The sequence below is a fragment of the Sciurus vulgaris genome (assembly GCF_902686455.1).
Source record: "Sciurus vulgaris genome assembly, chromosome: 14".
In the NCBI taxonomy this organism is placed as follows: Eukaryota; Metazoa; Chordata; class Mammalia; order Rodentia; family Sciuridae; genus Sciurus; species Sciurus vulgaris.
The window spans coordinates 15,798,976-15,820,954 of NC_136475.1; the positions used below are offsets into that span (position 1 = coordinate 15,798,976).

Below are 21,979 nucleotides of genomic sequence, written 5' to 3' on the forward strand. Positions count from 1 at the left end.
CTGGGGATGGCAGCAAAGTGCAGAAGTAGATGTTCACACCAGGGGTGGTTAAGGAAATGGGAGATAGTCCAAATGGGAGATGGCTCACATGAAAAACAGAGACAATATCAAAAGTTGTCGAGGACACAGAACCTGCTCTCTCATTCATCACCTGTGACAGGTGGACTTGGGTCCTCTGGCCAATAGTTGGCAGTTAAGAAACATGAATGTCCAGTCACCATATGACCCTCAAAAAAGTAACACACATTCTTTATAGTAACCCCAACTGGACACACCCATGTGTCCTACAATAGGGGATTGACTGAGCAAGCTGTTTAGCAGTAAAAGTAAATGGACTACTGATACATGGTGTAACAACTTGGGTGCATTGCAAGGGCACATGTTTTTAAAAAGGCAGTCTCATATGATTCCTTTTAGATGACATTATTGAAATGAGAAATTACAGCATAGACAATAGGCCATGGTTGCTAAGGGTGGGTAGTGGTGGTGGCTAAGGTGCTGTAAAAGGTACAGGAGCAAGATCTTTGTTGTTTATTGGTTAGTTTCGTACTAGGGATTGAACCCAGGGATCCTTTACCACTGAGCCACATCCCCAGCCTTTTTAATTATTATTATTATTTTTTTAAATTTTGACACAGAGTCTTGCTTAAAGCTTTGCTAAATTGCTAAAGCAAGCCTCAAACTTATGATCCTCCTGCCTCAGCCTCCCGAGCTGCTAGGATTACAGTCATGTGCCACAGCACCTAGCATGAGCTTTGTGTGGATGGAATAGTTTGGCATCAAGCTTGTAGAGTGATCACACCACACAATCTACACTAGTGATAAATAACATGATCTGTGCACATGCAGATCCATGTTCTGGCGTGGATATCATACGACTGTGATGCAAGGTGTAACCAGTGAGGGAACAAGAGAGGAAGGGCATGGGGGACTCTGTACTGTCTTTGCAACCTTCTGTGACTCTATATGAATTTCAAATTAAAAAGTTTTATAGTCAGATAGTATAGAATCTGCTAAAGATATGTGCTGATAGGTTTATCATAGAAATAACATAATTTGTTTTAATAATTTAATTTAAATTTTAACTTACAGAATTTGTTTACAATTTGTTTTAAAATAAGCCGGTGTGAATTATGTTCATAGATGAAACAAAATGTGTTGATAATCACTGAAGTTGAATAATGGTGACATACAAGATCATTATACCATTTTCTTCTGTAAACATCTGAAAATTTCCTCCAATAAAGTTGTTTTTAAAAATCACAATAGGTGCTGGGATGGTGGCACACATCTGTAATTCCAGTGGCTCGGGAGGTTGAGGCAGGAGGGTCTCAAGTTCAAAGCCAGTCTCAGCAAAGCCGAGGCGCTAAGCAATTCAGTGAGACCCTGTCTCTAAATAAAATACGAAATAGGGCTGGGGATGTGTTTGAGTGATCGAGTGCCCCTGGGTTCAATCCCTGGTGTGCTCCCTGCCAAAAAAATAAAAAGAATGATCCAGTTGACAATATGTATACCACCCAGGAAGAGGAAACCTGTTCCATGTTCTACCATCATGAGAGGACAGTTCCCCATTTCAGAGTGGAATTTCCATAGAGACCACCAGAAAGCTCTGCAGAGTTGGGAACCTGTTCTTTACCAAAAGAAAGCCAGGTCACACTGCTGTGAGTGACCACATGGTCTTATTTTCCCAATATATTCAACCTTCTATTATTGAAGCACTGTTCCATAATTGCCAACAATCCTGAGAATCCCATGAATAAATGGTGGACAACATGAAATAGCACTCTCCAAAAAGGGACTGATTATTAACTACAACTTCGATGTCAGGCCTTGTGAGTACAAAGCTGCCTCTGTTCTCAGGAGCCCTATTGGGGGCTGGGGGTCGCTCTCACCCCCAGGGAGCCTGCCCAGGGCCTTGCATGGAAGATCAGCTGTTGACCAAGATTTGCAACCACCTCTGTAATATCATGCTGGTTCTGTGGTCATGGCTGTGTGATTCCACATGTTTTAATGAATAACAGGAAATTAAGTGGCCATTAAAGTGTTTTTGGATATCTAGGTGCCTGGCATTTATGAGAAAGAAATGACTAGATCGCATTTTCCATTAAATTTCATAGTACATTTCTTTTCTTCACAACAAAAGCAGAAGACCTATTTGGGGGAAAATGTTTTAAAAGTCCAGAATTAACATATAGAAATATATAAGAAGATTGATACAGTGAAGAACAGGAGCCCTCAGGATTAAGAGAAGAACATGTCTCAGGAGAAATAAGAGAGCCAAGCCAGCTCTCGATCTCGTGGGGTGAACAGCCACACCAGAAAACCAGCAGTTAAAAGGTGGACCGCTGGAGGCTCTGGGAGGGACATGGCCCACCAGGAGACAGGAGTCTGGCAAGGTCAGCTCCCAGACTTTGGAGACTGTGGTCAGCAGAAGTGCCAGCTCAAGTCAGACACAGCCGGGTCTGCACTGTTCTGAAAATATCAGAGACTTTTCTAGAGGAGAAGGCAATTCCCAGTGATGAGGGACAAATGCCTCACTAACTGGAAAAGTCACTAACGTAACCCAGTCACCTTGACCTTATTAGCCTAGGTAGAGACTTGGGACAGTGGCTATTCGGGCAGCACGAGAAGAGCCATGATGAAGAGAAGGGTGTTACTCAAGTCCCACCTCCACATGTGAGGAGACCACATCAGGAGACCAGGTTCCTGCCTCGCCCATAGAGGCCACAGAAGCTGCGCCCCCTTGTTCTCTCTCCAGTTGTCACCTCCCTGTATGTGATGGGACTCCCTCTGGCTTGAGCACAAATTCCTAAGAAAGCCTGTGTGTGTAAATTCTTTCTGGGTCTAATGCTAATCTACAAGTTTGGGATCCCAAAATCCAAGTTGGGTGACAGACTCGGCTACCCCAGAAAATCAACTGGAGAGAGAGGTCAGTAGGAGGCATCCAATGAGATTATTAGAAACCTAGGACCGGCTACCGTGTCTCCTAAATAATCTAAGTATTTACATTTACAAATCCTAATTCATCCTGGTCCTGTTTCAAACTGTCAAATGTAAAGACATTCATTTTTATATTTTGTACAGTATACTAAAGGCAAGTTTGTGTGTGTGTGTGTGTGTGTGTGTGTGTGTTTGGTAGACTTGGTGCTCTCTGCGATACCATGCTTTTATAGAAGCTATTCCAGGCTCAAGCTTGGCGACAGGCAAAGGTCTGTACTTTCTCACCGCCCACGGCCTGCCCGGCCTGGCGGTGTGAGGCTTCACATTCCCAGCATTCTGCTGCCCTACCCCTTTATAAGGGTCACCACTGCCAAGAAAAGCGAGGAGAAGCCTGGGCTGGGGCAGGGCTCTCTGGAGGATCATCAGGCACGGAAATGTGCAGGAAAAAGGAATGAGTTCCCTGGGGGAGGGTGGGGAGCATCACCTGGAGAGAGACCTGGAGTTCAGCCTAAGAGAAAGGGCGGTCAGCTGGAACTGGCTCCAGGGTAGAAGTTCTGGAAGTTCTCGGGCTGCACCAGCAGAGCATGCAGCTGGAGGGGTGCAGGTGGTACCCGGAGAGAGGCATCTTTATGGGCATAAAGCTGAGACTGTGGTGGGGAGGGAATGAGTAGCTCCTTCAGAACTTATGTCTTGGCAGCAGGTGGGCCAATTCCTTCTCCCCGCTTTCTCTCTCTCAACTCTGCTTGGGTCACAAGGGACCACTGCCTGCTGCCCCAGCCTCTCCCTCCATGGGCTCCTTGGACCACGCATTGGATTGCTCATCCGTTTGTCTTCAGTGTGTCTTTCTCTTTGTTGTTTGTGAGCTGTCTTTGGTTTTCCTTCTCTAAGTACAATGGATATTTTACAGTCTTTTTTCCTTTGATATTTTTCCTGCAACATTACATCTGATATCCAAAAATCAGCTCTGCAACTTTCTCATCAGTACCAGTTGTGCTGAAGACAGTGCCTTTCGGGGAAAAGCAATTTGCCCATAGGTTTCCTGCCGAACTTCAAACTGTGGTTCCATCATCAGCTCAGATTTAATATGTCTAAGCCCCTAACTCTCCAACCTCCACTGCAGGACATAGCTCCTTCTCTTAACCCACATTTCTGTCCTCCATACCCAATTCTCTTAGTTGAAAACCATTCACAGTGCAGTACCAGTGGGCAAGCAACCTGGCACAGCAACGAAGAAAACCCATTCCTCTATTTGGATTCACCATTCATCCTTCTGGAAGTATATCTGAAGCCTTAATAAAGATTACAAAATAGACATAAAATCATTTTTAATCTGCAGGTATCAACTGTTCCTGAAATTTTGAGAAACCAGTAGAAATATGGGGAAATGTATACTAACATAAAAATATAAATGCAAGACACATATCAGTATGTCTAATGATCACAACTATGCATATAAAAAGGACTGGAAAGAAAAAACACTAAAGTGTGACTTGCCGTTTGGAGGTAAGTCACCACATTCCCTTTTCGTGTATGTTGTTTAAACTGAATCATACCTTCTTCTAAGGAAATTTTGTCCTAGATTTCTCAAGCTGTCTTTTATCTGGCTAGCAAATTTCACTCATGAATGCTTCGAATATCACTTATGCCCATTATTCCCCTCTCATCTTTATTCTCACATGCTTGTTCAACCCCTGATGATTTTCAGGCAGGTCTACGTGTTATGGTGTTGTCCCCCGAGGCACAATCTTCTTGTCGATCCACTCAACACTCACTCCTAGCTGTTTTCCCTTCTACTCCTCTACTGTAGTGGTTAGAGTACCTGAACCTCCACGCCCCAGCCTAAGGGATGTGCAACAGCACCCATCAGCACTCTGATAAATAAAACACTGACAGAAACCTACTGGCAAAGTCTAGGAACCTTGAAGATAGTAAAGCATGAAAACCACTGTCCACTTGCCAAAGATGGCCTGGGTCCCTGACAGCATCACTACGGCAGGTGCATCTGATCTTGTTGTGACCAAAGTAGTCCTTATTTTTTAGCAACTATTTGTGTTTTCTGTTACTTGCAGCCTAATGCATTGCTGACTAAAATTGCACCCAACTATCTTCCTGCTGCTAGTCTCACATTCTTTCCATCAGCTTACACTTTCCGTAAGTGCGAAAAAAGGAAAAACTGGGATAGAGAACTAGATGCATAAATAAACACTGGCAATAAAAGCAAAGAACAGCAGACAGGTGTAAACAATGCTGAAGACCAGAAGTTACACAGCATGCAAGAAAAAAACAAAATTGTGAGGAAATCTGGGATCATTTTGCAAAGTGCCCAAGGAATCTTCCACACATCGATAGATACTTGGGCATGAGTATTCATATGCAGTGTAATAATGGAGTCTTCCCCAAAATATTCACTGGGAGTTTAGAGTGGATACAATAAAATAGTGGGCTGGTCACACAAGACTCCCATTCTCATAGACTTTAGATTTGAATTGCAAAGAAAACACATGAACAAATAATTATGCAAATAAATAATTAAAATCTTTCCTATAAATTATCTAAAGACTGTTTTCATAGAGGAGACGTTGACCTAGTCCACGTGTTGGTGGGGTGGAGGAACAGCAAGTGAGCCTTCCTCCCAACACTGAGGCTTGAAATTGAACTAGCAAAAGAATCAATCTGTTGAGTTAAGGAAATGAAGGGAGGATGGAGTGCGAAGAGAGGAATAGCATTTGGAGAAGGTTATGGAATATACAAAGACCCCGAGGCCAGAGACAAACAAGGAATTTGCAGAGCTCAAAGGCTAGGTTGGCTAGCTGTGTGTGTGTTCCGACTTGCTAAGAAAAAGCAAAATTACGTTCAATACATGTGGCTTAATAAGAAAATTAGAGCTGGGTTTTTAGTTTAGAAGCAGAACATGTACAAGGCCCTGATTCCCCAGTACTGTCCTCCCTTGAAAAAAAATGGTAAGTTAAGTTTCTAAAATTTTCCACCTGAAAAAAAAAAAAAACTAAAATTAAAATGACTTATTGATGAAAACACTAAATGCAATTTTTTTGTATAAAGTTATTGTACACTAATTTTTAAGTTATCTCCCAATTACCAGGTACAAAACTAAGTCCTAGGGATAAAAAAAAAAAAAACAAATAGGTTACCTTCTGTACCATTAGGGAGCTGGCAGAAATGATGAAAATTTTGAGGTAAACAATTATAGCTAAGCTAACAGCACTTTGATACGTGGGGAGGGGAGTGAGTGACACTATGTGGCCCTCAAGAAAGGGAATAATAATTCACTCAGAGTCAATTTTTTTTTTTTTTTTTTTTTTTTTTTTTTGGTATCAGGGATTGAACCCAGGGACAGTGAACAACTGAGACACATCTGAGACACATCCCCAGTCCCGTTTTTGGATTTTATTTAGAGACAGGGTTTCACTAAGTTACTTAGTACCTTGCTAAGTTGGTGAGGCTGGCTTTGAACTCAGTCTTCTTGCCTCAACCTCCCAAGCTGCAGGGATTACAGGCATGTGCCACTGTGTCCAGTTGAATTATCTTGAAAATTAATTTATGTACAGTATATTATTACAAAATGATACCAAATAAGTGAACTGTGACTGAATGTAAGCATGAAACAAACCAGAAAATCTGAACTCTGACAAATCCCATAAAGTAATAGAATTGCTTAACAGATTTCAAAAAGGTAAGCCCCTGTCACAGACAATTCTGAGAATTAGGCCACCTTCACTAGGCGTGGCCAGTCATTCAAATAACTAGAATTGAGAATAACTGGATTTCAAAATATGCATTTAAGAGTTAAAAAAGAATAACTGAAGGAAATACTGAATTAGACCCGAACATATACACAGATTTGGTCCAGAGAGAAAGACAGAAAAAGCCAATGTGGATCTAACTTGTTTTTTGGTTGAGATACAAATAGAAGAATTACACTTCTTAGAAGTAGGCACTGCCGTCAGTCTTATCCTTCACTGTAGTTTATAAGATTATCGATTAAAATAAAACCAGAGACTTGGACTTTTGTCTTAGTTCTACCAATAATCAACTGTGTGAAGGGGTCTCATGCTTTTCCCAAGCCCCAGTTACTGATGCCACCAGTACTGTCCTATGACACTTTGAAAGAATAAAATTAAGAGTCACTCCAAAAAAGAAATCATAGACCATGGTATTATTTCCCCAGAATTCATTATTGACACATGTATTGTAAAAGCTCAGAAGAACACAGGATAATTTTGTCAATAATGTTCTGGGTCAGAATACATCAGACTTTACAAGCAATACTTTTGATTTACTGAAAATAACTTGCAAAGTATACAATGCCTGATAATTATGAAGCTATATAAAGCTAAATAGTAGCTCTGGGGGTCTAGTGAAGACTCTTAGTCTCATTAACTAGGAAACACATACAGGAAAGCCGTGTAGAATACTTTTGGTCAAACCTATGTCATTCTCTTGGATACAGGAATCAAAGAATAACATAGAGTGCACTAACATCAGAGATCTGTGTATATTATTATGAGGATAGAGGAAACTCTTGTACTATTTCTGTTGTAGGACCTGTATTGCACATCTCAGCCACTTTTACTTAAAGTTTCTGATAAAGTAGCTTAGAGTGAATAAGGAGTTGCAATATGTATGCCAAAGAAGAGTTTGATAATTAAAAAAAAAAATTGGAAATGGTTTTGTCACTAGATCCAAAAAATGACACAGTAATTATATGCAGTGCTACATAATAATTCTAAGTGTAATTGCAGTGTAATTTCTCTGACATGTATTTACTATCCATCTCCATCATAATTATTATGCACAGATTATGTTACCTTGTTTTGCTACTTCCCCACTATCTTTTTGAAGTACAGAATTTTCAAATATATAGATACTTTTTAAAATATATAGTGTCAATAATACCTATCACATAGAAGGACCTCAACATACGAATAACAACATCAGTACTAAAATTAATGCAAACACCTTATGATCTCTGTATTACTTCTTAATTTATTTTATAAAAGAAAGAATGTTCTTTGTAACTTTTCCATAAATCAAAAGTAGTTTCTTCTACTCTTTCCTATACCATCATCTCTTTTCGTAGCAGTAGATCATCCACATTCTACATGAAACTGAGTCCAGTCAAGTGTGGGTGAGATGCCTGGTGTGATTTTTAATGGGAAGGGACACCCAGGCCTCACGCATGTTAAAGGCCAGCAGTCACAGTCCTCTGAACCCAAGAATCCTCGGTATACACACAGCTAAGGTCAAAGCTTCATCTCTTTTTTTCCTCCAGACCACACACCCACTTCTTAAAGTGTCGTGTTAATGGGATAAAGGCAAAATCTTCGACAAATATAAAACTAAATTACAATGTATGGAAATGCATATTTGACAAGCTTGGGGAAACAGATGAATCCCTCTATCTGCTAGGTTCTGGGATGGTTAATGTTATGTGTCAATTTGGTTAGACTACCGTGCCCGGTGGTTGGGTCAAATACTAAGCTAGATGTTTCCAGGAAGGTATTTTTAGATTTGATTAGCATTTATAATCAGTTAACTTTGAGTAAAGCAGATTATTCTCCATAATGTGGGTGAGGCTGATCCAATTTGTTAAAGGCCTGAAGAGCAAAGTTTTCCTGAGGAGGAAGGAATTCAGCCACCAGACTGTAACATAAAAATTCTGCTGGAATTTCGAGCCTTCAGACTCAAGACTGCCACAGCAACTTTTATCTGAATCTCCAGTCTGCCAGCTTGCTCAACAGACTTTAGACTTGCCAGGCCCTACAATCACATGAGCCAAATCTTTAAAACCAATCTCTTGATTAAATATATAGATGGATAGATAGACAGATAGATGATAGATAGATAGATAGATAAATTCTACTAATTCTCTCTACCCCTTCCTTTTTCTCTTTCTGCACATACACACACACACACACACACACACACACACACACATTCAGTCAGTCCTCCATATCTGGAGATTCCACATGCATGGATTTAACCATCTACTGGTTGAAAATATTCAGGAAAATATTCAGAAAACCATTGTGTCTTTACTGAACATATACAGACTGTTTATTTATGTCATTATTCCCTAAACAATATAGCATAGCAACTATTTACATAGCATTTGCATTATATTAGTTATTATAAGTCATCTAATGATGGTTTTAAATAAACAGGAGGATGGGTGCAGGTTAATGCCAATTGAACACCATTTTATATGAAGGGACTTGGGTATCCAGGGATCTGGGCATCTGCAGGGGGGCACTGAGACCCATCCACCAAGGATACTGAGGAACAGCTACATAAATATTCTATTGGTTCTCTATCTCCAGAGAGCTCTAATTTTAGTTTATGCAGAGAATTAAATATATTAGGAATTCTTTTCAGCAAACAAATACTCTTTGGCCCTATATATGGCATTGAGAGTCTATACAAACCCTTGGTTTTAGTTTCTGAAAACTTAATGTTTCCAATATATCTTCCAGTTAAGACTGTCTGATTAGCTATCTTTTGTAGGGTATTACACTCTACAGAGTTCAGTCATTAATGTACAGAAACAATAAAATAATAATTCTCATATGTCACAATTGAAAAATAAATGTTTTAAAAAGTGTGTATTATAATATTTTGAGTTTTAAGACTAGTTTTAGGTCAGCTAAGCCCTTAAGCAATTCTTTCTTAAAAACATCACTGTCTTCATATTGAAAAACACATTATTTTCATATGTAAGAAGTGAATCAAAGTAGGTCTGCTTTGATTTGGTTTATTGATTTTATTTGATTTATTTAATTTGATGAATTTATTTAGTGGTTTCAGGGCACTCTACCACAGAGCTATATCCAGAGCCCACCCTTTGTTTTTGTTTTTTTTTTTTTTTTTTTTTTTTTGTTTTGAGACAGGGTCTCACTAAATTTCCATGCTGGCCTCTAACTTGAAATCCTCCTGCCTCAGCCTCCCAAGTAGCTGGGATTACAAGTGTGCACCACAATGTCTGACAAAATAGCTCTACTTTTTAGATCAAAGTTATGTGGTATTAAAATTATAAATGGTGTGTTAAGATAACACCTTTTAATATTTAACAGATTAATATCAGGTAAAGTATTGGAATTATAGGTGCGAAATGATTTTTTTTAATTTCTCACAAAAATTTCTCAACAGGCATCCTGCAGAAGAATAAGTCACTTTCAGAAGCATGTGGAGTGTGGGGTACTTACTAATGGCAGAGTCATAGGAGGTTGAGTTGTGCTCGCCTCTCATGAAGGGGTATGGTGACAGGTAAGCATGTGTGCAGTTCTTGGACGGTGGCTGATTGGCTGGGAAGAAGAGCACATCAATACTATTGGTTATTGAGATACTTCAAGATGACGCATTGCTAATGGAGCAGAAATAGGGGGTTGGGGTGCACAAGCAAAATCAAACTACTGGTTCCATCAACAAATATACAGACTTGCTGTATGAAACCTCTTACTGAGTAGTGCAGGGGATCTGGAAGTTAGACTGATAGAGAATATCTAGCTTCATGACATAATTCAATGAAATAAATGTAATTTGTATCAAGTGCATTTTCTTTCATCTGTTTTCACACGTTCCCCAATACCTAACATAAGTCCTAACACACTGCAGGTATTCAAAAATAACCTTGAAAAGTCTGATAAACTTAGATATAACTTAGATTAATTCCAATTGATAGAAAATTCTTCTGTATCAATTCTACTTTTACAGAAAAGATGCAAATGAAAAGATTGTCCAAGTTAATGATTCAAATAAATTTTTAGCATTTGGGGAAACCACATGAACGACTCTCATTTGTCAGAAACTATAAAATGTATCATTGTGTACAATGAAAATAGGAGTGAAATATTCTTTCTCTGTCTCTTTGGCAAAATCTTCCTCTTGCACATTCTGACTTACTACATTTTACCAAGGTCTAAATAATTTGCATTGGCAATTTGCATGCTTATTCTCCAGCCCAAAATGCTCTGTAGGATAGTTCAGGCACTCTTCTCAAAACACTTGGTCACTACTTTGTTCCTTTTGTATATAACAACTTGCCATCAGCTCAAGTCTTCAGTGACCTTATGTTCTTATTATATATTCTGTAACCTTGACAACTAGGTAAATACACACTTTGATTTTTCACAGGAGTATTTGATAAGACTAACAATTTCAATCCTCAATAGGCTATAGGCTAATAAACAATTCCTTTCATTGTTGGAGACAATAAAATAAGTGCTAGCTTTTGTCAATGAATTGGTTTTCAAAGATTAATATGATATGAGGAATACAGTTGAAAGAGTGCATCATTGTCTTAAAAAGTTACTTGACTTCAAAAGGGAACTTTAAAGTTTCTATACAAGAATGAAAACATCAAAAGCAAACCGTTTCTTAATATTGCCTACAAACTTGGGTGAAGACCAAAGGAAAAAGCTTTCATCTGCCACTGCTGGTAATTAAGTTTCATTACATAAAAAAGGACTTCTTTTTTAACTTTGAAGCTATGAATATAAAATAATACCATTATTTCTGAATTTTTACATTTGAGATCTCATGTGTTTATAACCCCCCAAAAGAACATTTATTTGCAACATAGAAATAGACACTTGAAAAGAAACACCATAGATAATACCTGTTTTGTTTGTTAGAGTTAGTGTATTTTAAATGTGAGCAGAGAAAGAGCAGATACCTCCATTTTTCCATAAACATTCAGATTTCTAAATTAGGTAGAAAATAAAATAATTATACCTACAGACTTTTCTCTTTAGGACCTTTGAAGACATCTCATTGAGATTTTACAATCAAGAATCCAATTCTTTTGTAAGGGATATGTACTAACTCGGAAACAGTCTGGTTTTTGTTTCACAGACAAGGGGGAAAATAAAGCTAAATTGCACTTACTGTACCAGAACTTCCAGATGTTGGAGTTGTTCTCTTCCACAATCCCATTAAACCAACACCTCCAGAAGAATCCTTCATGGTGGAAAGTGATATTCTCTATCTGTATAGGAAACAAATATAGTGACTTGCCATCAACCCAAAGAATATAATCAAAATTCCTGCATCCAGAAAATTGAAAGAAATGTCTTCTTTCCCCTATAATGATGACCAGTAGCTTCCTACAGATCTCTTCTATAAAGAAAGGCACCCCACTGTTATTCTCTCTAACTTCAAGAGGATGCACAGTGCTGTCCTCCTCACTAGCAAATGCATCAGTATTTTGAAGAAGAAACGCACATTGTGTTCACCTGAGCACCTTCCCACTTCCGTTGCCAGAAGCCAATAGTCTGATCCAAAAGCCACCAAAAACAATAAAACCCCCAAAGCTCCGAAGAGAGCCCCAAAGAAGATGGCAATGTTGAGTCTCATTTTCAGTCCACTGGTTTCCTTTTAAATAAAATAAGGAATTGCAAAAGGATAGACACTTAGCTTCTCAGCAAAAATAAAAAGAAATAAAAAGATCTTTGAGAATGCAAGCTCTTCCTGAGAAACCAGTTCTAGCTCATGCTTTGGTGGCTTCTCACTTAGACCCAGCCCGTGGATTTGAATTCCCTTTGGTCTTCCCTGGAGGGACTCCAACCCGGCAGCTGAGAATGGTTGGTTATTTTAAGATACTGATTGAGGAGCTGTCTTTCTCTCATGGGGATCAAAAAATAGCTGACCTTCCTCTGACTATAGAGAAGCGTATCAGGAGCTGGCTGGGATTAGCACTATTGCTGTTAGGTAATCCATAGAAGTGAAAAGAAGATGCAGTGGCTATGAAGTCATTGACCGCATTGGACACAAACTTAAGAGTCACAACGAGCTCCTCTTAGTCTAGAAAGACCGTTACAACCCCAAAGACACATCAGATTCTCCTTGAAGATACATAAAATAGCAGCTATAAAGAACTAAAGAGACTTCTCTGGAATGTAACTGAAATTATAATTTACTCCTTAAGTTTTGTGGACATTTCTGAGATAGAAAATAAATTTTGGGTTCAGGTTTATAACTTAAACATGAAGATGTGCCTTTAAAAGATCAAGAATTGTGATGGTAACATACTCACTGAAAGTTTAAGAAACACTTTTATGCAGCATCCACATAATGACATAAAAACAGTACTTTCGATGGAAGCTCATGGAACTTATATAAGTGAATCCAGATAATCATCCCCAAAGTGAACTGATTAAAAAAAAAAAGAGTCAAAAACATAACTACCTTCAGGAATACAATGAAAGAATCTAATCTAGTTTTTTTTTCTTTCTTATTTTCTCCATTATAAATATCTAATTTCCTCAAAATACAAGTCACACTAAATGCCCATACTGACCACCTAATGCAACGCATATACATTTTATCTAAGTCTTATCTTTTTTCCTAGTTCATTTGTTTGTTTGTTGTTCACATTTCAATGTGCCTAAGAGTGTTCTTTTTAAAGTATTAGTGCACTATTTACGATCCTGTACTGTCCCTCTAGCTATTGGTTTATTACATCTCGATGATAGCACAGACCATTCAGTCTTCTCACACCATGGCCCCTTTTTTTGGCATAGGATGAACTCTTATGATATATTTTATGAAGGCAAAAAATCCTTAGGAAGTATGAAGGGTCTTGTTCATTTCCATTTACATGCAACTAGAAGTAGTTAATAGCCAGGAGTGGAATCCCAGCCATAGAATCAGTAACCATGGGGGTTAAATTGAATTTGAAAGCTCATCAGGGATGATCTCCCCTCTAATGCTCAAATCTTTATTCGACTCCCTGCACTATTCAGCTATGGCATTACTAGACGACCATTTAAGAACATCAACAATGGTAATACTGCTCTGTTATATGTCCTGCCAAAAATTGAACCAAAATTTGGATCATAGGAGTTTGCAGATTATTGGTCTGATGTTTACTCTGAAAATATAGACTACACAAGTTTTTTTAAGTTCTCGCCATGGGACAGAACTTTAAGATATTTTATAATCTTCTCATGCCTCCTCGAACCATTGCCCCACCCACTCCAATTTGAAATGATAAGGACCCACTCCTAATAGTCTTTTTTTTTTGATAAGCTAAACATTCTATTACTTTACATATTCTTCACATGAACATAATTCCACAACTCTCTTTTCTGTTTCTTTTCTACAATTCTCAAGCACTTGACCAAAGTGAGGCACAGTGAGATATTCTAGATATGGTTATTTTGAATGAATCTGGCTGCTACTGCTTCTAGAAGCCACCAGAGGACAAGACAGAAGAAGATGGCAGAGGATCCACCTGCATGAGTCTTCACTGGGCTGCCTCTTCATCAGACTCAGATTGCAGAAATTATTTCAATAATACACTCACAATGTGAAATTTTAAGTGTTTTCAGTCCATATACCCCTTGAGGGATACATACCATATTTAGAAGGTCCGCACATGAAGGTCAGAGAATACAGGCAGATTGAGAGACACACTTGCAGGCCCTCTCCTTTGCTGTGTCCAGACCCTCATCCAAACAGATTTCCTGCAGGAAACTGTGATTGGTGGGTTTCAACCAGAGGCACTGGACCCAGGAGATCACACGTGTCTGACAGGTGAAATGCATGGGCATATATCCAAATGGTTCTTTTAAAAAAGTGGCACCAAAGTGTGGAGCCTAGCCTGCTAGGCAGGAGAGATGCCTCTGAATTATTACCTCTGGCCACCAGCTTGAGCCATTTGGATGTGGTGTAGAATTGGAGACTGTTAACAGCCTTGGAGACCTGTTTCTGGTGATGAGAAAGTTAACTTTATTTTTAGAGATGGATGCCAAGGCAACTTAAAACTATAAGCAATAATCTAACAACTTAATACCACTACCTTTCTAATTTTCACGCTGCGATGACCTTAATCACAGGCTCCCAAAGATACCCATGCCCTAATCCTAAACATAATCATATGCTCCGTGAATACATTAACTGACATGGCAATATCCTGGTGGGCCCTGTCTAACCACATAAATCCTTAAACCAAAAGCAGAGAACCTTTCCTAGCGGAACGATCAGAGAAAACATATGACGATGGAAAAAGGTCAGGGAGTTGCTGATTGAAGGTGGGAGGAGGAGGACTCAGGCAAAGGAGGTGGGACCCCTGTGGAATTTTAGATTTCCAGAAATGTGGGATAGCATATTTGTGTTGTCTTAAACCACAATTCACAAGAATTTGGGGGTTATGTTTCCATGTGTATTTCCTAAATATCATTGCTTTACTTTATGACTTTCAGCCCGTTCTGTGTCCCCTAATGAAGGATGCAAAGTGGCCAAGTGGCAACTAGGGATGTGTTTTTAAGGTAAGCTGAGCCTTTAGACAAGAATAGGAACTGCAGGAAAGAGCTCCTTGCCCCGCTTAGTACCTGTCTTATAACGAAGAAGAGTGGGAGTTTTCTTTCATAGATGAGTGATTGGGGCAAATCAACTCCCCAACTCTCAGTTTTATGGAAAATAGAAACTGTTCGGGGAGATTATTGAGAAAATGTGATAAGCTCACATATGTCAAAGGAGTTATTGCCTCTTCCTATGAGACTTGTCTTCTATCCTGCCGTTAGCTGGAGATCATTCTAGACAAAGAAGTTTAAAAACAAAAATACAATAAAACTCCCATGTACCAGCATTCGAGATCTTTCATCAGACTAAAGACAGCAGGTGTCTCCAGCCTTCCCACACCCCTCCATAGACATCACCCTCCCTCTTGGGCCACCATCAGCTCCCCAAATCTGTATGTTCGGCCCCCCTCTGATTAGAAGTTCTTTCCCTGCCATGTACCTCATTAATGCACTCACAAATATTCAGCGACTTCCTACCCTGTGCCACCTGTGCTTCTAGGTATTGAGTTAACAGCAGTAGAAAGGAGACCCTCATACAAGCTCTGCCACATTTTTATATCTATTTACATTTTCCCCCTTCTACACAGCTTTTCTTTTCTTGGTACTGGGGATGGAAAATAGGACCTTACACATCCTAGGCAAGTGCTCTACCATTGAACTACACTCCCCAGCCCTTTTTAATTTATTTTGAGACAGCGTTTTACCATGTTGCCAAGGCTGGCCTTGAACTTGCCATCCTCCTGCCTCAGATTCCTGAGTAGCTGGGATTACAGGTGTGTACCACCACACCCGGCTTACAGTTTTTGAATTCATGTGTCTTGAAACAAATTGGATTAAGAAATGGTTGTTCAGCCAGGCACAGGGGTGCATGCCTGTAATCTCAGTGGCTGGGGAGGCTGAGGCAGGAGGAGTGTGAGTTTTAAGCCAGCCTCAGCAAAATGGAACTAAGGAACTCAGTGAGACCCTGTCTCTAGATGAAGTACAAAATAGAGCTGGGGATGTGGCTCAGTGGTCGAGTGCCCGAGTTCAATCCCCAGTACCAAAAAAAAAAAAAAAAAAAGAAGAAATGGTAGTTCAGTAAACAATGACTGAACAAATGAGTAAGTGCTCCAAGTAACAATTGCTCCACGATTCTTACAGATGTTCCCAGGGACATTGCTCCCTACTTCTACAACATCTCCTTATGGAGGAAGGCAATTTCCAAGTGCTAAAAAGAAGTTGAATTTCTATAGACCACTACCATTATTTATAATATTAGAGATACTCTAAGTCTTGATTCATTTAATAAATGTTTATGTAAAGTATCACTTGTGTTAGGAGAGGAATGTGCTGTGTCCTGGGCTGACGACAGTGCTCCATGAGGCGGTATTTTCATGTAGAGTGCTCCTCTCTTTGCTGTGGTTCCTGGGGAACCCAGCAGAAAATGTCCAAATGGTGGTGTCCAGCTTTCTGACTTCCTGAATCTCCCTCCTGTCTACCTGGTCTCTCCCACACAAATTTTAAACTTGCTATTTTATATATTTCTGTAAGGGGCTTCACATGCTTTTGAGAAGAAGATGAAGACTAGGATGAAGCAAGTCAACGGAGGCAGCCTGTGAACTCAGGTGTTAGAAGACAGAAACACCAGGATACCAGGATAGGAACACCGCTTCTATTTGGTTTCTCCACTGGGTAAGCTCCTGGAACTCTTTGGTCACCCCTCCCTTCCTTCCCCATCCTGATGATTTCTCCTGTTATGATTTCACTTGACGGCTCTCCTCACTCCCTGGAAATAATTCCCCTTTTAGAGTTTCTAGTCACTTAAAGAAATTGTGGTAATTTTATAGTTCTGATTTTTTAAATTAAAAAAAATAAAAGTTAAAAAAGCACAAACATTCCAAGATATTATGATAAATTTCCCCCTTGATTTTCACATGGTAAATGTGACAACCAAAGGGTTAGAGGACCACAGACATTGGAAGACTTGGCCTGTTTTGATCCAATGCCTCTTTGTTTAATTAACTGTGGATTTAGTTGCATATGTGTTTGTAGATGGATAGATAAATAATAGATAAGAGTAGGTATGCTGAAAATTAAAGCTTAGCAGAAAATAAAAAAAACATTCTTTTTTCTAAGACCAAAATTCCTGACCCTGGTATTCTCGTATTCTTAACTATCTCAAAATATTTAATGGACCATTTAAACATTCTCAAAAAAAAAAAAAATTCAGATCCACTTCTGTTTAAGAAACAAACATAGGCCTGACAGAGTTCCACACCCAAAAGTGATGAGCAAATTTGTAAACAAATATAAAATCAAACTCTCATGGACTCTATGTTCCAGAAAACTTAGATGGTTAACCAAAGAAAACTGGTGCACATTTTTTTTTTGAAAATTCAGGGTAAATTCTTTTATTCATGGGATAATATAGGTTCACAATATCCAAAAACCCAGAATCTACAAGTCCCTGAAAATCAAAAGCTTTTAGCAACACATATCTGATGAACACAAGGCTGCGTATGAACTGTAATGTGGATTCTCATATACTGTTTATTCATAAATATGAATGTTTGATGGGAGGGCTCCCCAGGTACCACTGGGGGGTCATGTTAGGTATTGTACCAGTATATACACCAGGCCATTTTTCTAAATTCCCCCAAATTCTGAGTTCTAAACCCATCTGTCCCCAGGGGTTACAGATAAGGGATTGTGTCCAAGGCTGAGACATAAGACAGTAAACTAAATGATGACCCTAAATTACTTTCCTGCAAACATTATTGAAACAGATTCCTACTGTGGCCCACATCTCCATGACTATCTGTTAATCTGAGCTTCACATTATAGTGCCTTGCCATCCTCCTACTCTCTACCTCCTACCTAACCAATATGACCACCTGGCCACATCATAAGCATTTTGAGGCACTTTTCAGAGATCTTTTAGTCTTAAATAAGAAATTAAGATAGAAGTAGTTTTTATTATTTTTGTTTTCTCTTGCATCCCTGAGACCTTGTTCAATACTGTAGATGGTTAAACTGAACTTACCAATCTTAACCATTTGAATAAATTGGTTTGAACACTGCCATCTGCTGGCCATAGGTAAAATTCGCATTCTTCAGTGCTATATGATCAGTTGAGCTTTTTGTATGTTAAAAATATTATTCACGAATGGTATGCATCTACATCGTGCACAACCATACAAATGATGCACCCCATTTGTGTAAATGAATCAAAACGCAATCTGTAAAAATAAAAAAATAATAAAATATTGTTTTAAAATAACGGAGAGCAGAGATTTGCTGTTTTCATAATATAAGATATGGAATAGCCTTAAATAAGATGTTTAGTACCATAGAGCCAAGGTCTTAATGAATAGCTTATATCAAACAGAACTGTATCAAGATCCGCAGGCTCATTCACATTATAAATTTAGGCAGTTTACTCTCCATTAAATTAAGGGCTATGGCCATGCCATGCATGCAACCCTGGCAACTCTGGAGGCTGAGGCAAGTGGATCACGAGTTCAAAAGCAGCCTCAGCATTTTAGTGAGGTCCTAAGTAACTTAGTGAGAATTTGTTTCAAACTAAAAAAAATAATAATAAAATAATAAAAAGGGCTGGGGATGTAACTCAGTGGTGATGCTCTGCAGGTTTAAACCCCCAGTACAAAAAAAAAGGAAAGAGAGAGTTAATGAGTTACCTATACAAATGGATCACACAAAGGAAGCTGTATTAAAAATATCTTTCACTTTGTAAAAGTGTTTGATGCTGCCAGCTGTGGAAAGAACACAATTAATGGACTTAAGTGCATTAACTCTTCAAATAATTCATTACAACACTTCTGTGGTCTGAGAGAGAGAATGGGCTTTGGTGATACTGATTCCAGTACCTAAATTCAAACTAATTTAGGAAATTTATGCTCTCCCATGAATACTTGCAAAAACCATGAAGAAGCACCAATAATTATTTCATAGCATTTGACTCTGACATTTGGGAAAATGTTCTACTATGACAAACCAGACAGATGGACAAAAGAGGAAAAATATTCCAGATTCCAGAAAATAGAAGTCTTTCTTCAAGGAACCCTGAAATGGAAGAATTTCCTTAGGACAGAAGCAACATCATCAGGAAAAACAAAACAAAGCAAAGAACAAGCATAATTGTCCCATTTCCTACCCCAGGAGATCCATATGAGGTGGTATGTTTCATTTTTCAAACCTTGTACATCTAATGTTAAAGTTTTGTATAGGAGGCTTTGTCCTCTGCCTTATTTCACCATCTTCCTTATCTTTGGTTTTCTGCATTGTAGATTCTCTGGTATTTATCCTGCTTGGTGTTCTCTGAGCTATCTAAACTCATGATTTGGTGTCTATCATTACAATTGGAAAACTCTAAGCCATTACTACTTCAAATAATTGTTCTGTCTTTTTATCCGTCTGGAACTCCGATATGCTTATCTTACAATTCTTGAAATTGTCCCAGCATAATGAATGTTCCATTCTTTTTTGAAATTTTCATTTTCTTCTGTTTGCTTTTCAGTTTGGGAATCTTCTATTGACCTATCTTAAAGCTCCATGATTCTTTCCATGAGTGAGTTTAACCCACTGATGAGTCCATCAAAAGCAATCTGTACTTCTGTCACAGTGTTCTTATCATTTCCTTTCCATTCTTTCTTAGATTTCATCTTAGTTCATCTGTCTGATTATATTATCTCTCTGTTCTTTCATATTGTCTATTTTTTCTATTAGTGCTCTTAATACAGTAAGTAGTTATTTTTTTATTTTTTATTTTATTTTATTTTATTTTATTTATTTTTTTTTTATTTTATTGTAAACAAATGGGATACATGTTGCCTCTCTGTACATGGCGCAAAGGCATACCATTTGTGTAATCATAAATCCACATACAATAATGTTGTTTGATTCATTCTGTTATTTTTTCCCCTTCCCCCCACCCCTCCCATCCCTCTTTACCCTCTGTACAGTACTTTCTTCCTCCATACTTGCCCCCCTCCCTAACCCTAACTCTAACCCTAACACTAACCCTTCCCTCCCCCCCATTATGTGTCATCCTCCACTTATTAGCGATATCATTCGTCCCTTGTCTTTTTGAGATTGGCTTATCTCACTTAGCATGATATTCTCCAATTTCATCCATTTGCCTGCAAATGCCATAATTTTATCATTCTTTATGGCTGAGTAATATTCCATCGTGTATATATACCACAGTTTCTTTATCCACTCGTCAATTGAAGGGCATCTAGGTTGGTTCCATAGTCTGGCTATTGTGAATTGAGCAGCTATGAACATTGATGTGGCTGTATCTCTGTAGTATGCTGATTTTAGATCCTTTGGGTATAGGCCAAGGAGTGGGATAGCTGGGTCAAATGGAGGGTCCATTCCAAGTTTTCTGAGGAATCTCCACACTGCTTTCCAGAGTGGCTGCACTAATTTGCAGCCCCACCAGCAATGTATGAGTGTACCTTTCTCCCACATCCTCGCCAACACCTGTTGCTTGTATTTTTGATAATCGCCATTCTAATTGGGGTGAGATGGAATCTTAGGGTGGTTTTGATTTGCATTTCTCTTATTACTAGAGATGTTGAACATTTTTTCATATGTTTATTGATTGCTTGTACATCTTCTTCTGTGAAGTGTCTGTTCATTTCCTTAGCCCATTTGTCGATTGGATTATTTGTATTCTTGGTGTAGAGTTTTTTGAGTTCTTTATAGATTCTGGAGATTAGTGCTCTATCTGAAGTATGATTGGCAAAGATATTCTCCCACTCTGTAGGCTCTTTCTTCACATTACTGATAGTTTCCTTTGCTGAGAGAAAGCTTTTTAGTTTGAATCTATCCCAGTTATTGATTCTTGCTTTTATTTCTTGTGCTATGGGAGTCCTGTTGAGGAAGTCTGGTCCTAGGCCGACATGTTGAAGATCGGGACCTACTTTTTCTTCTATAATCTGCAGAGTCTCTGGTCTGATTCCAAGGTCCTTAATCCATTTTGAGTTGAGTTTTGTGCAGGGTGAGAGATATGGGTTTAGTTTCATTCTGTTGCATATGGATTTCCAATTCTCCCAGCACCATTTGTTGAAGAGGCTATCTTTTCTCCATTGCATATTTTTGGCACCTTTGTCTAGTATTAGAAAGTTGTATTTATTTGGGTTTGTGTCCGTGTCCTCTATTCTGTACCATTGATCTACCTGTCTATTTTGGTACCAGTACCATGCCGTCTTTGTTACTATTGCTTTGTAATAAAGTTGAAGTTCGGGTATTGCGATACCCCCTGCTTCATTTTTCCTGCGAAGGATTGCTTTAGCTATTCTGGGTTTCTTATTCTTCCAGATGAATTTCATGATTGCTTGCTCTATTTCTGTAAGGTACGTCATTGGGATTTTAATTGGGATTGCATTGAATCTGTATAGCACTTTTGGTAGTATGGCCATTTTGACAATATTAATTCGGCCTATCCAAGAACATGGGAGATCTTTCCATCTTCTAAGGTTTTCTTCGATTTCTTTCTTTAGTGTTCTGTAGTTCTCATTGTAGAGGTCTTTTACCTCTTTTGTGAGATTGATTCCCAAGTATTTTATTTTTTTCGATGCTATGGTGAATGGGGTGGTTTTCATAATTTCTCTTTCTGAGGATTCCTCACTTATGTATAAAAATGCATTGGATTTATGAGCATTGATCTTGTAACCTGCCACTTTACTGAATTCACTTATGAGTTCTAACAGTTTTCT

The 21,979-nt window shown here is 38.7% G+C and overlaps 1 protein-coding gene across 1 annotated transcript in view; it reads right to left on the reverse strand.

Moving 5' to 3' along the window:
- Positions 1-12,494, reverse strand: part of TMEM182 (transmembrane protein 182) — a 49,590-nt gene extending 37,096 nt beyond the window's left edge. The window contains exons 1-3 of the mRNA XM_079110713.1: positions 12,178-12,494; positions 11,842-11,941; positions 10,161-10,259 (exon numbers count right to left, since the gene is read on the reverse strand). Coding sequence (XP_078966839.1) covers positions 10,161-10,259; positions 11,842-11,941; positions 12,178-12,309 — 331 coding nt within the window. The 5' untranslated portion in view covers positions 12,310-12,494. The remainder of the gene's footprint in view (positions 1-10,160; positions 10,260-11,841; positions 11,942-12,177) is intronic.
- Positions 12,495-21,979: the final 9,485 nt, after the last annotated feature.